Genomic DNA, 13,186 nt, shown 5'->3' on the forward strand with positions numbered 1-13,186 from the left:
AGCAGCCCGCGACCCAGCTGCGCGAGGGCCCGCGCGTACCACCGGTACGCGTCCGCCCGCACGGCCGCGTCGCCCGCCCACGTGCCGTAGCTCAGCATGGCGGCGGAGCGGATCGACGCCGTCGCCGCGCCGCGGCCGCCGAGAAACGAGGGCAGCCGCTCCAGCCATGTCGGTCCGCTGGCAATGTGCGGCGAAAGACCAAAGGAGGAGATGAAGTGCCCGAGGAAGAGCTGGTCGTGCGCCGAGGCGCGACACGCGAGCAGGGCGGCGCCGGGCGCGGGCGGGACCCGGAGGAGCGGCTGCGCCTGGGCGTGCACGAAAAAGGCCCCGAGCCGCGGGCCGGGACACGCGAGGCGGAGGTCGATGCAGCGCCGGCACTGCGGGACGCCCAAGTCGCACTGTTTTGATGGTGGTGTTGGGACTGGTTGTGTACTGAGGGGGGGGGATGTCACTGACCTTTACTTTGCGCCGCCGGCAGGGCGCGCATCCTTTGCTCCGGCCTGCGACATTGACCATGGCGGCGCGCGCGCGTGGCGGTTGTTCATGTGCTGCGGTGGCGGGCGATGGGATGAGGTGTCCATGGCATCATGGCATAGTACGGTGGTGGTGGAAGGAGGAAAGCTTGTCGCGCGAACTAGATGGAAGCTAACTTAGGTATATAGGCGATAAAAAAAAGGCCACATACATAAGTCTATACTCTATTATTAAGAAGGTTAAACTAGGAATAGGAATAAGGGGAATTAGAAATTATAAGCAAGATAAGTAAGATAAGTAAGATAAGTAAGATAAGTAAGATAAGTAAAATAAGAGGGATAGTAAAAATAAGGAAAATCAAAAAGGATAAAAACGGCTTATTTTTCTTTATTTTTCCTATGTTATTTAGGGGCCACGAGCCAAGGAGAACATGATCATGGGGCCACAGGCCATAGAGACAGAGACGAGTTGAGGCTATTTGACTGGGGACACGAGCGTTGGGAGACAAGACGAATTGCTATCTAGCTGGACACAACGAATTGCTATTTCACTGGAGTTATATTTGATTTTGGGCCAAGGAGCCATACAAAGAGATGTATTGTATCGCCGATGAGGACATTTGCTCGACAGACTCATATCGTTGCAGGCAGTACTGCTTTTCGAGATATTGTTCCTTTAAGGTAATGGCCTTATCTTAGACGTCGAGAAGGTGTCCTAGAGAGCTTGCTAAAAACTCTTTATTTAAGCCAGTTTATTAATTATTTTAGCCAGCCAAACTCAGCTCCCTAAGAAGGTAGGAAAAAGGAGTTTAATTACTAGTAATAAACCTATTAGGGCTAAGGATATATACTAATACTATATCCCCCGTGTTTATGTCTATCTTTAGTATGCTAATAAAATAGGGCGAAAGTCGTAGTAGTAGATAGTGGTTAGAGGTATTAGCTAAGAATAGCCTTGGAAGATTAAGAACTTCTATGTTCTATTTAAGCGAAGTAAAGATAGGGTGGGAAGTTAAAGCAAGAGAAGAAGAAGCCAAGTATGCTATTAATTTCCCAGTTTATGTTTGAAATCCAGCTGCCAGCTGTCACGTCTGTTTCCATCGCCGTGACTACCTATTTGGTGGTGGAAACCTCAACTCGGTCAGGTCAACCCTGTGGAGGAACAGGTTATGCCTGCCCTCCTTGTCGGGCGGCAGAGATGTGCGTGGCTTGCATACCTAACTAGATCGCTACGCCCGTCAGCCAATCACGGGTGTCAACTGACCTCACGCAGCATGCCTCCCCATTCGGCTTTTGCGGTAGTTGCCGCATCGCAACTAGTTTCCGGTCTAGGGTCATTCTCTTAACCTGCTCTTCTTGCTCGCATGCCTCCTCACCGGCGTCACTCGTCCACGTCCTCTGCGCCCTAGCCGTCCCAAGCCGTGGACCGATCGCCTCTACCGCCCATGCCCGTCCTTTCATAGACTTTTCTCCTCCATTGGCCTCTTCGTCTACCGTGCTAACCTTCTTCTCCTCCCCTCCCAAAACCATGTATCGCGGTAAAACCACGCGCCCCGAGGCCACCCCCGCATCCGACACGGAGCACCACCAGCACCTCTCTGTGCATCCCTCGCCCTCGTCCTCGTCGCTCGCCTCGTTCGCTTCCGCCTCGCGCCGGCTGTCCTCGGCCGGCAGCGAGACGGTCAAGCGCGTCGTGGTCGGGCTGCTACCACTTGACAAGGTGCCGGCGTGGTACGGCGAGAACCCGTACATCCGGACGGGCTACCGGCCCGTCTTCGCCGCGGCCGGGCCGTGCTTCCGCAGCTGGACGTACCTGCACAACCAGAGCGGCAACATCTACACGCACCTGGTGCCGGGGGTGGTCGTGGCCACGCTCGGCAACGCCGCGCTCGCCGCGTACCTGTCGGCGCACTATCCCGGCGCCACGCGCACCGACCGCGCCGTCTTCCACGTCTACCTGACCGCCTGCGCCGCCTGCTTCGGCCTCTCGGCCGCGTACCACACCCTGCTCTGCCACTCGCGCGAGCTCGCCGACCTCTGGATCCGCCTCGACTACGTCGGCATCTCGCTCCTCATCATGGCCTCGTTCGTGCCCGGTCTCTACATGGGCTTCTACTGCGAGCCGGGGCTGCTGACCGGCTATCTCGGCGCGGTGAGTGAAGCGGCAGAAGGATGGCAAAAGGGGCCACACGTGGTTGGTACTGACGTTGTTTAGATTTTTGTCATGGGGGTTTTTAATTCCTATCTTTCGTTTTACGGCAAGAATGAGTCTAAAGACTGGCTCACCTCCCGCCTGCTGCCGTTTCTGGCGCTGAGCCTGTCGGCTTTTATTCCCATCTTTCACGCCGTCCTTCTTTTTCCATACGACCAGCTGCAGAAACAGTCTGGGCTGAATTATTACTATCTCGAAGCTGTCTTTATGCTCATTGGTGTTGCTTTTCTTGTTGTGAGTGTCTTGCCATGGACAACTTGGGGGCCAGCGACTAACCCGCAACAGTCACGATTTCCCGAGCGCTGGCTGCCCGGGAAATTCGACATTTGGGGATGTTCCCATCAAATCTTCCACTGTTTCGTAGTTTTGGGCTCGCTGAGCCATTTTGTTGGCATCCTCAAAGGCTACGATTACAACTATACTCATCCACGGTGCGGACTTAGACACGCAGCGGCCGAGATGTAGCAGAAAACGGGCATTGAATTGGCGAAAGGTAAGCGATATACAAAAGGTCATTCGGGCATTCTATTCGGTCACGATATATGATATACACGAGCAAGGTTCTGGGATAGTTAAACACGTAGACGGCATCTACAATTTATTTGGTATGCTTTTATGCATGGCGTTGTTGGTACCCTAATCATGGTCTTCCTCTGTCAACCCTGGGCAGCCATCCATTTCTGCATCCGGATATGCCATTTTGCACCAAAAGCAGTATCGATGCTGCTCCCGGAGATGCTTCAGCAGGCGTTCCAGCCGCTCGCGCACATCCAGGGCATTAAACTCGTCCAGCTCTTGGTCTTGTTCGTCAAAGTCCTCGGCCATTGTGTAAATTGTGTCGCGCTTTCCGAGGGCTGTCTTGTAGTCCGGATCGTCATCCTCCTCTTCATAAGTGGGCAGGCGAGAGAGTGACTGCTCCAGGTCGTAGCGCATCCGACGTTCGCGCTCCTTTTCCTCGCGGTGGCGCACGAGTCCACGGTATAGTATAGGCACTGATTTCAACAGCTTTGACGAGTTGGGTCTCTTTCTTTTCTTTTCCAGTTGCTCAGATGCGGAACCGTCACCGTCCGTGTCCGCCCCGGCAGCCTGCTCGTCGTCCATGCCCTCCGCCAAGCGCTGTGCGGCAAAGAACTGGCTCTCGAGCTTGGCGTCCTCGCGCTCCCTGCGGACGCGCTCGCGGTACTCGTCCGGGTCGAGGCGGGGCGCCTTGGCGTCGGGGGCGAGGCCGCGCTCCTCGGCAGCCTCGCGGAAGCGGCGCTTCTTCTCGGCGTCCATGCCGACGCCGGCGCGGTCGTCCTTGAGGCTGAGGTGGATGGGCTCGACGCGGCCCTGGGCCTGGCCGTCGGGCGTCTTCTTGCCGAGGCCGCCGCCGGTGAAGCCCATCTTGGCCATCATGGCGAGGCCCTTGCTCTTGCGGGCGCGCGGGTCGTCGAGCATCGACGTGGCCAGGGCCTTGGCCCGCGCGGCCGCCTCCTCCTCGGCCAGCTGCGCCTTGGACTTGACGAGCCCGCGGGCGCGCGCCTCCTTCTTCAGGCGCTGGGTGCGCTGGATCGAGGATTCCTTGGCGGGCTGCGGCTCGGCAAAGGTCATGTTCATGTAGTCGTCGTCGTCATCGTCGTCCTGGGCCCCGGAGCCAGGCTGGTTGGTTGGGCTCATGGCGACATGCTGCGATTGGGGCCTTGTCGTGTACAGAACGTTGGTCGGGAAGCCAATTGTTTTACCGTAGACTCTGGGATGCTGGTGCAGGTACGGATACCTGGTACATAATTTGTTCAAATTGCAGTGATGAACTTGCACTGATGAACAAAGTATTTTTCATTTTTGCTGTTCATGCATTGCCCCACTTTGGCTGTCGCGAGTCGTGGCTGGCCAGGGGTCGCAAAGCTGCAAGCTGGCCGATTGAATACCAGGCCAGGCGACGCGCCACTACTGTTACATAGAGTCATCAGACCAAGTTCGTTTTCTCCCTTTGCATGGTCCAACGACGACGCAGATTCCAACAATCATCCATCTGCCCGGCGCGACTCGCCACACTTGGCAATCATGAAGTTCTCGACCCTGTCGGTAGGAATTCTGGCTCTCCTGACACCATTGACGGCGGCATGGAGCAAGGAAGGTGAGCCGACCATCCTCCCGAATCGGCCACGTGTGCCATCGCCAACATTTGTTGCGCGAATCACCGGCACTTGATCATACTTGGGGTCACCGTTTGCTAACAGATTCAATGCCGCAGACCGCGAAATCTTCCGCATCCGTGACGAAATCTCGGCCCACGAAGTCGACCCCGACGCCACGTTCTACGACATCCTGGGCGTCCAAAAGCATGCCTCGCAGGACACCATCAACCAGGCGTACCGCAAGAGGACGCGCGAGCTCCACCCGGACAAGGTGCGGCAGCAGCTGCGGGCCAAGGACGGCGCCAAGTCGAACAAGGGACCCTCGGCGTCGGTGCTCAAGGCGGCCGTGAAGAAGGCGTCGGACCAGCAGACGCGCCTGTCGCTGATTGTGGGCATCCTCCGAGGCCCCTTGCGCGACCGCTACGACCATTTCCTCTCCAACGGGTTCCCGCTGTGGAAGGGTACTGACTACTACTACAACCGGTACCGGCCCGGCCTGGGCACCGTCATCGCCGGCCTTTTGCTGTTTACGGGCGGTGCCGTGCACTACCTGATTCTCTACATGAACTGGAAGCGCCAGAAGGAGTTTATCGGTCGCTACGTCAAGTTTGCGCGCAACACGGCCTGGGGTGGCAATATTCCCGGTCTCAACACCGCGGCGGCGGCGGCCCCAGCCCCGGTCGCCGACGAGGAGGAGGAGGACCCCGCCATGCTGCTGCCGCGCAACCGCAAGGAGCGCCGCTTTTTAGAGAAGGAGTCGCGCAAGGATGACGGCCGCCCGATCAAGAAGAAGGACCGCAAGGCCCGCATTGTCTCCAAGCCGTTGTCGGGCGATGGCTCTGTGGCGCCGACTGGCGTCAAGAAACGTGTCGTTGCGGAGAATGGCAAAGTTCTCGTTGTCGACTCCATGGGCGATGTGTTCCTCGAGGAGCAAGATGACGAGGGCAACGTGCACGAGTTCCTCCTTGACGTAAGTAATGCACTGGACGAATGAAGTGGTGAAGAAACACGATGCTAATCAAACGTGTAGCCCGAGGAGCTGGCTGCGCCTACGTACAAGGACACGGCTGTCGTACAGGTCCCGCTGTTTTTGTTCCGAGTTTCCGTCGGTCGTCTGTTTCGCAGCAAGGCTGGCGCCGAAGACGAAGGCGGCGAGCTCGCAGACGACGATTCGGACGCGCCCCAGCCCACGCCCAGCACGGACTCGGCAGGCGAGGACTATGAGGTGATTAGCAAGAGCACCGAGTCGCTGAGCAAGGCCAAGACGAGCGGCGCGCAGCAGGGCGGCAAGCCCAACAAGCGCAAGAACAAGAAGAAGTAGAAAGTGGCAAGATGATGCCGTGTACAACGGAAGGGTGAAGAGGAAGAAAAAGGTGGCTGTAGGCTTTATGGTCCAGGCGGGTTGATGGATGGAGGGCGGACAAGACACTCGGCTGGTCATTGCACTCGGGCTGAGGTGGAGTGAGACGGGCCGGATGGAGCAAATCGTGGGTTTATCTGATTTGGACGTGTACAAGATTTTAAAAAAAATCGGGCTATTGAAAAAAAAAGAAGGTCTATAGAGGGGTTTTTCGCCCGAGGAGTGGGAGGCGGTGATTTTTATGTTTACTGTTGTACAAATTCGTGTGCGCGATTTGTGTGACTGGGAGGTTTGTTCACGGCGTGAGGGCCAATGTTGAAGTTGTGCATGCATAAAAAACGGCTTCCTTCCATGGAACGATCTTGACAAAGTCTTGGCGGGCGTGAGACGATGCCGCGGTCCCTCATCGTAGACAAGAAGCGGCCGATGCGATGCGATGGTTCGATCGGCCGCGAGTCAAAATGTTTGCTGGCTGTGTGAGCGACGGGCTCGATTACCACCTTCGGGGAAGGAAAAAGATGATGGCTCGGCCACAAGTCAAGAAATCCGCGGTGGCGTTTGCATCAGCACGAAGAAAAAAAAAAAGGATCAGCATAAACAGGATGCAACACTGGTCCTTGGCTCTCAGACCAAAAATCTCGCGGCCGCAGCGAATGACAGCGCCGCTGTAGCCGCCCGCGAAGATGCAAGCCCCACCCGGCCCGGCTTGCGGAGGGGAGGGGAAACACACCCCCGGCCGGGTGCTGCGATTGGCCGCCGGTGGGCGCCGCGGTGTGGGCGTTGCCGTGGCCAATGACATGACAAGCTGGCGTCGCAGGGGGGGGGAAGGATGCCAGTGCAAAACTCGATGCTAACGGCTCTTGTGAATACTGCGGCGAGAGAGAGAGAGACGGGGGAACCACTCACACCCCATGCAGAGTCCTGACAGGGACCCTAGGCCGTGTCGTCGACACAACCTTGTCACATTCAAACGCTTTTTTTTTCTCGCCAGCCACCCCGAGTCACATTATTGCTCTCTACGCGCCCGGCTCTTGTCCATCCTGGTCCCATCGAATTGTCTCTTCAGCCCTTCCCCCCCTCTCCCTCTCCCAGCTAGAGCCTTGTACGGCGTTGGTGCTACCAACCACTGCCCGTCTTTCCATGCCGGGTGACTTGTCAGTGAGGCGTTTTTTCCTTCCTCTTCTGACGCCTCTAGTTATTCATGCCCATCGATCTTTTTTGAACAGAAGAAAAAAGTACCTCCTCGACTTAACCCACACAAGGCTGAGGGAAACAAACCCGCAGACAAGCATCGTGTAAGCCCGGCTTCACACAGCCTTTTTTTTTCGTTTTGCATTGCATTGCAGCATCGTAACTAGAGCAGCAGCAAGAAACACGAACATAGCCGCCGCCCCCAAAACCACTTTCACCCCCCTCTCACAAAGTCATACCCTGCTCGGGGATTGGTGGCCCGTCTCCTCCCCTCCCTCCCCTCCCTCCCCATCTCCAACCCGGGCGCCTAAATCCAGTCCTATCAGAGCCAAGCTGCACCACCCCCAATATCCACGGGGGGCCGGTTCTTGCAGACTGCAGCCTCCTCTTTTCCTTCTGGCTTTCCCAATTCTGCTCCGGTGAAGCGAGAAGGTAAATCAACTAGCGAATCCACCAGATAGTAACTGCAGTGTCCCAGCCAAGTTGTTCCCGTATCACGCCAGCCGCCAAACCTCAAAACTCCCTCGCTCCCACTCGCCCGCTCCCTCCTCCTAGTCCTTCTCGGTTTTTTTTTCTTTCTCCTCTCGATTAGCTGGTCTCATCCGTATTCTCTCGTGCCCTTCTTACTTGCATTTTCATCCTTCTCTTGTGCTCGTCTTCGCTTACCTTGCCTCTCTCCCACCTCCATTTGCATCAAGTACATTGACCAAGTTTTTTTCAAACGGGACTGTGTCCTGCAAAAAAACCCTTGGGTCGTCTTCTCTGGCTGCTTTGGCCACTTAGACGGCAAAATCTCCAAAAGCACCTACCCTCTTTTCCCAACCAAAAACAAAGAAAGCAAAAACCCGTATTCACAATGTCCGGTACGCAGGCGAACACAAGATCCTCTTCCCGTTCTTTCATCTAACCCGAAACCTCGCAGGCTTTGACGACAAGAGGCGTCCTACAGCGCTCAACCTGACGCCCGCGCGGTCCGCGACGGCCAACTCGATGGAGTCGGACGAGTCGTCGCTCAAGCAGCCGCGGACGCCGCGCTTCGCCGAGGCCACGTCGGTGCACTCGCCCGTCGACGATGCTGCCGCCAGCGGTGCCGCCGCCGCCGGTCATCGCCAGCAGCAGCACCGCTCGCCGTTTGCCGACCCGGAAAAGCACGAGATCCAGGCCGTCGGCTTCGGCTACATCAACAGCAACGACGCCGACGACGCCCCGGCCGGCATCCCCCCCAGGTCCCCGCTACCCCTCAAGAGCGCCATGAAGGCCCCCGGCACGCCCGCCCGCCACCTGGATAACCCCCTCAGCCCGACCTTTCGCGAGGAGGAGATGCTCGAGAAGCGCGAGCTCTCGACCGATGCGGAGCAGGCCCGGGATCTGGTACGTTTGAGAAAAAATCTCACATGACAAGCGGTCCAGACAACCCCAAGACTGACACCTTTCTCTTGTCTAGAAAATCAAAACCCGCGTCCGCTTGGCCAAGTTTGCCCTCCGCGGCGTCAACTTTAGCTGTTCCCTCATCATCCTAGCCATGATCTCGTCGTCATTCGCCATCTTCAACAGCACCAAGCACCTGCCGAGCCAGAGCAAGATGCCGTCATGGGCGCAAAACACCAAGTCGTGGCCGCAGAAGCTCGTGCTCGGCATGTCGTGCGTGTCGCTCGGGGCGTGCGTCTTCGTCTTCATCGCCTACTGCCGGGGCGGGCACCGGCGGGCGGAAAAGGTCGGCACGTACTACACCATGTTCGCGATTGGGTGGTTCATCATCAGCCTGGTGCTGTGGGTGGTGACGGCGGCGCTGTTCCAAAACTCCAAGAACAACTCGGGCAACAAGGACATGTGGGGGTGGTCGTGCGTCGACAACCAGCGCGCGCACGTCTTCCACGACAAGGTCGACTACGCGCTCGTGTGCCGTCTGCAGAACTGGAGCCTCATCTGCATGGTCATTGAGATTGTCGTCGAGGTCATTTGCATCACGCTCTACTCCGTCGTCTTTTACCGCTACTACACCAAGCGTCGCCTGACAAAGTCCATGGATATGCGCGACCGCGCCCGCTCCGACCTGTACCTCGCCCAGCTGCGGTCCATGTCGGCCCCCAACACCCCCGGCTTCGTCGGCGCCGGCGCGGGTCCCAAGTCGCCCGCGCTTAGCAGCTACGCCATGTCGCCCCGTCATCCGCCCGCCGCCTACCAGAACATGGGCGGCTCCGTGCCTAACCCCAACACCACCAGCAGCCCCTTCACCCCCGGCGGCGGCAACAACAACGACTCCCAGTTCAACAGCCCCTCGTCGGGCTTCAAGCTGCAGCGCCCGCCCACCAAGGCGCCCTCGGCCACCCCCAAGCTCGGCTCCGGCGCCTTCACCCCCACGTCCACGACGCCGCCTACGCCCTTTGATCAGGACTTTGCCGCTCCGCCACCCGCGCAGCAGCAGCAGCACCAGCCGCATGGCCCCCAAGCCGCCGACGAGCCCGTCTACGACGCCGTTCCCATCCCCGGCGCGTATGCCGATCAGGCTGTCAAGAGTCCGCCTGCTGATCAGCCGACCTTTCGCCATTACTGAGAGCGGTGTCTGCAACGGCGAGATGACCAAAATTGTAGCTTCGGGATCAGGGAAAACTGCAGGAACAGTCGGACAATAGCGTTGGGGGAGCTTTATACCATGTATGGCGTTGTTTGTCACAAGCATCATCTTTGTGTGCTTGTGTTTTTTTCTTCTTCTCCTTTGTACAGATGACTTTGACGGATGCCCAACGACTCGGCTGTCGACGGAGCTTGGATGCCAGATCATGTCTTTTATATTTCTAGTCTCTCTTTACTCATTTTACACAACACCGTACTCTCATGTACATTTAATACACAACATTGTGAATACATTGCCTCGTTCTGCATCGACGACTGTGCTGTACACTTTCAAGTTCATCACACTCACACCTTTGTATTATACTCGGTCGTTACAACGTACAGGGCACTCGCACACAATCACGCAGCAGACGGCACCATGTTTTTGAACAAGAATATTTTCAAATACAAAGGAAATCAGCCATTGCAATTAACTTTTTGGTAGTCCTCCCACACCTCGCAATTAATTAAGGTGCCAACAAGGAGGCTGCCAGAGACCTTGTTTTTTCAAACTTAATTCCATCGCCAACGAAGCCCAATTCCTTTCGTTGCCATTGCTCATTCTTCCCTTCTTCTATGTCATTGTTGTCCTTCGCATGCAAAAAAAAGGTGGTAGTTTTGATTCGTAGGACAAGTGTACTAAAATCGCCGCGCGTTCATAAAATAAAGACGTTGTGGGTTTCGTAAAATGGGGCCGCGGGGAGATTTCATATCAAGTTGAGAAGTGGAAAACGGAGAAATAGGACGAAAAGAGGTACGCGGCCCCAGAGGAGGAAAAAACAAGGCGGTGTTGTTGAAGGCCCTCTGCTCTGCGCCCTTTCCGTCTAGCAGTCAAAAGGGGGGTACCCGCAGGAGAGGGCCGCAAAGGCGGAGGTGCTTAGATGAGGTCGGCGACGTTCATGGGCATCTCCTCGATCTGGGTGCTGTAGAACTGCTCAATCTCACGCATCATACGGACGTCCTCGGCGGTGACGAAGTTGATGGAGACACCCTTGCGACCGAAACGACCACCACGACCGATACGGTGGATGTAGTTCTCGCGGTTGGCGGGAAGGTCGTAGTTGATGACCAGAGAAACCTGCTGGACATCGATACCACGGGCCAAAAGATCAGTGGCGATCAGGACACGGGATGAGCCGGAACGGAACTCCTTCATGATCAGGTCACGCTGAGCCTGGTCCATGTCACCGTGCATGGCAGAGACGGTGAAATCACGGGCAGTGAGCTTGTCGGTGAGCCAGTCGACCTTTCTGCGAGTGTTGCAGAAGATGACAGCCTGGGTAATGGTGACAGTCTCGTACAGGTCAGAGAGGGTGTCGAGCTTCCACTCCTCCTTCTCGACAGCAATGTAGAACTGCTTGATACCTTCCAGGGTGAGTTCATCCTTCTTGACCAGGATACGGACGGGGTCGCGCATGAAGCGGGTGGTGACCTCGAGGACATCCTGGGGCATGGTGGCGGAGAGAAGAACGACCTGGGTAGCCTGGGGAAGGAGCTGGAAGATGTCGTAGATCTGGTCGGTGAAACCGCGCTAAGGCAGAGTCAGTGGCAAGGTCAATAGGCGGCGAGTTATCGCAACATACAGACAGCATCTCATCGGCCTCGTCGAGAACAAACATTTTCATGGAGTCGGTCTTGAGGAAGCGACGCTGGATCATGTCGTGGACACGGCCGGGGGTACCGACGACGACCTGGGGGCCGTCCTGGAGGGCCTTCATGTCGTCACGGACAGAGGTACCGCCAATGCAGGCGTGGCACTCAATGTTCATGAAGTCACCGATAGCGATAACGACCTTCTGGATCTGCTGGGCCAGCTCACGGGTGGGAGCAAGGATGAGGGCCTGGCACTGCTTGACAGCAGGGTCGATCTTCTGAAGGGTGGAGATGGAGAAGGTAGCAGTCTTGCCAGTACCAGACTGGGCCTGAGCAATGACATCGTGGCCCTTGATGACGGGCATGATAGCGCGCATCTGGATAGCAGAGGGACGCTCAAAACCGTAGGCATAGACTGAAGAGAGGCAATTGGTCAGGGCACTGCTGACAATGGGATGCGCAGTCGCGCACAAGTTGGTGGGGGGAAGACTTACTACCACGGAGAAGCTCGGACTTGAGGTTCATGTCATCGAAAGAGTCAACAGTCTCATCGTAGTTGGACTCGATGTGTGCTGGTGAGGAGAGAGCATGTTAGCGATGCTGTGCATTTTGTTTTCCGCGCAAGGTTGGCGTTGAGACGCGCAGGACAAGCGCTATCGCGGCGCACACAAATGCCATGGAGGGGAAAATATTGCAGTGGGCCCGGCGCTGGCAGCGCAGCCCCCCTGCCCCAAGTATTTTTCCCGCCCCGCGACGGTTTGCGAGCGATGCGACTGTTTCGCGACCTCGACCAAGAGAATCAGGGATTCACTCACCCTCGGGGACATCCTCGAGTCCCTTGTCGGTAGCCATGATTGCGGGTTGGGTTTAGAAAAAACTAGATCAAGCGCAGCTCGACCTAGGTGTAAAGTTCGTGGGGTTGTTGCGGTTGGAAAAAATCGCAGGCTGTCCAGGAAGGAAGACTGCGGCCGGCGAAGTCGGTGGAGGAAGAACAAAAAGTAGTCGACTAGATTCTAATGCTCTCGAAATCTACGAGAGTTCAACAGAATCCAGGGAAAAAAGCGTATTAGACCTGATGGTTGGTTGTTTGCAGAGATGGTTGAGAGAGAAGAGAAAAAAAAAGCTGCTTCGCCTGAGGGGCGGTTTGGGAGACTTGTATTTTTTTTTTCCGCCCACTAGTGCGTGGCCAATCATTGCAGCGCGTGGGGGATGAGTGGGGGCCTGAGGTTAGGGTACCCTCTTGTTGGCGCGTCGAGCCAGCAAAGAGCAAAGTACCCCATCCCGTGGCATCGCCATGCTGCAGGCCAGTCATGGGGAAAGGATTTTTTTATTATTTTTTCCAGTTTTGCCTCCTGCCCACTATTTTTCTATTAATACGATGGAAAAGGCTCGATTTCGACCCCGACAGGCTAGTTCTTGGTGCTGCAGGCACTGTGACTCGAGTGGGTGTGCGCCCGCCCGCGCAGGTACATACGCCGCTGTGGGCTGCACGCCCGATATCGAGTACCTCAACGGTGTACCTAGGTACATATTGTCACAATAAATGCCCACCAAATGCACACCACATTTATGTACATCTACCCATCAGTGACTCGCCTCCTCTGCCTCATACAGTCATTGCAGCTGT

The 13,186-nt window shown here is 56.5% G+C and overlaps 7 protein-coding genes across 7 annotated transcripts in view; 3 read left to right on the plus strand and 4 right to left on the minus strand.

Moving 5' to 3' along the window:
- The window catches only part of CCM_01404 (Fungal transcriptional regulatory protein), a gene marked incomplete at both ends in the record, with an annotated part of 1,485 nt that extends 969 nt beyond the window's left edge, over positions 1-516 (minus strand). Inside the window, 2 exons of the mRNA XM_006666560.1 lie at positions 40-398; positions 457-516. Of these exons, the coding sequence (XP_006666623.1) occupies positions 40-398; positions 457-516 (419 nt within the window). The remainder of the gene's footprint in view (positions 1-39; positions 399-456) is intronic.
- A 1,485-nt stretch (positions 517-2,001) lies between these two features.
- On the plus strand, positions 2,002-3,049 carry CCM_01405 (Hly-III related protein; the record flags this gene model as incomplete). The annotated part of the gene is made up of 3 exons (XM_006666561.1): positions 2,002-2,625; positions 2,689-2,919; positions 2,954-3,049. 3 exons carry the CDS (start codon positions 2,002-2,004, stop codon positions 3,047-3,049), a joined length of 951 nt encoding a protein of 316 aa, XP_006666624.1.
- A 272-nt stretch (positions 3,050-3,321) lies between these two features.
- CCM_01406 (G-patch domain protein, putative) lies at positions 3,322-4,341 on the minus strand (the record flags this gene model as incomplete). Its single annotated transcript, XM_006666562.1, has 1 exon — positions 3,322-4,341. One exon carries the CDS (start codon positions 4,339-4,341, stop codon positions 3,322-3,324), a length of 1,020 nt encoding a protein of 339 aa, XP_006666625.1.
- A 387-nt stretch (positions 4,342-4,728) lies between these two features.
- CCM_01407 (DnaJ domain protein) lies at positions 4,729-6,123 on the plus strand (the record flags this gene model as incomplete). Its single annotated transcript, XM_006666563.1, has 3 exons — positions 4,729-4,801; positions 4,919-5,772; positions 5,833-6,123. 3 exons carry the CDS (start codon positions 4,729-4,731, stop codon positions 6,121-6,123), a joined length of 1,218 nt encoding a protein of 405 aa, XP_006666626.1.
- Positions 6,124-8,209: 2,086 nt separating this feature from the next.
- CCM_01408 (uncharacterized protein) lies at positions 8,210-9,907 on the plus strand (the record flags this gene model as incomplete). The annotated part of the gene is made up of 3 exons (XM_006666564.1): positions 8,210-8,216; positions 8,276-8,724; positions 8,798-9,907. 3 exons carry the CDS (start codon positions 8,210-8,212, stop codon positions 9,905-9,907), a joined length of 1,566 nt encoding a protein of 521 aa, XP_006666627.1.
- A 936-nt stretch (positions 9,908-10,843) lies between these two features.
- CCM_01409 (eIF4A-like protein) lies at positions 10,844-12,411 on the minus strand (the record flags this gene model as incomplete). Its single annotated transcript, XM_006666565.1, has 4 exons — positions 10,844-11,497; positions 11,550-11,974; positions 12,054-12,131; positions 12,375-12,411. The coding sequence occupies 4 exons, from the start codon at positions 12,409-12,411 to the stop codon at positions 10,844-10,846; spliced, it is 1,194 nt and encodes a 397-aa protein (XP_006666628.1).
- A 30-nt stretch (positions 12,412-12,441) lies between these two features.
- On the minus strand, positions 12,442-12,871 carry CCM_01410 (uncharacterized protein; the record flags this gene model as incomplete). The annotated part of the gene is made up of 2 exons (XM_006666566.1): positions 12,442-12,521; positions 12,796-12,871. 2 exons carry the CDS (start codon positions 12,869-12,871, stop codon positions 12,442-12,444), a joined length of 156 nt encoding a protein of 51 aa, XP_006666629.1.
- Positions 12,872-13,186: the final 315 nt, after the last annotated feature.

This window comes from Cordyceps militaris, assembly GCF_000225605.1.
Source record: "Cordyceps militaris CM01 unplaced genomic scaffold CCM_S00001, whole genome shotgun sequence".
NCBI lineage: Eukaryota > Fungi > Ascomycota > Sordariomycetes > Hypocreales > Cordycipitaceae > Cordyceps > Cordyceps militaris.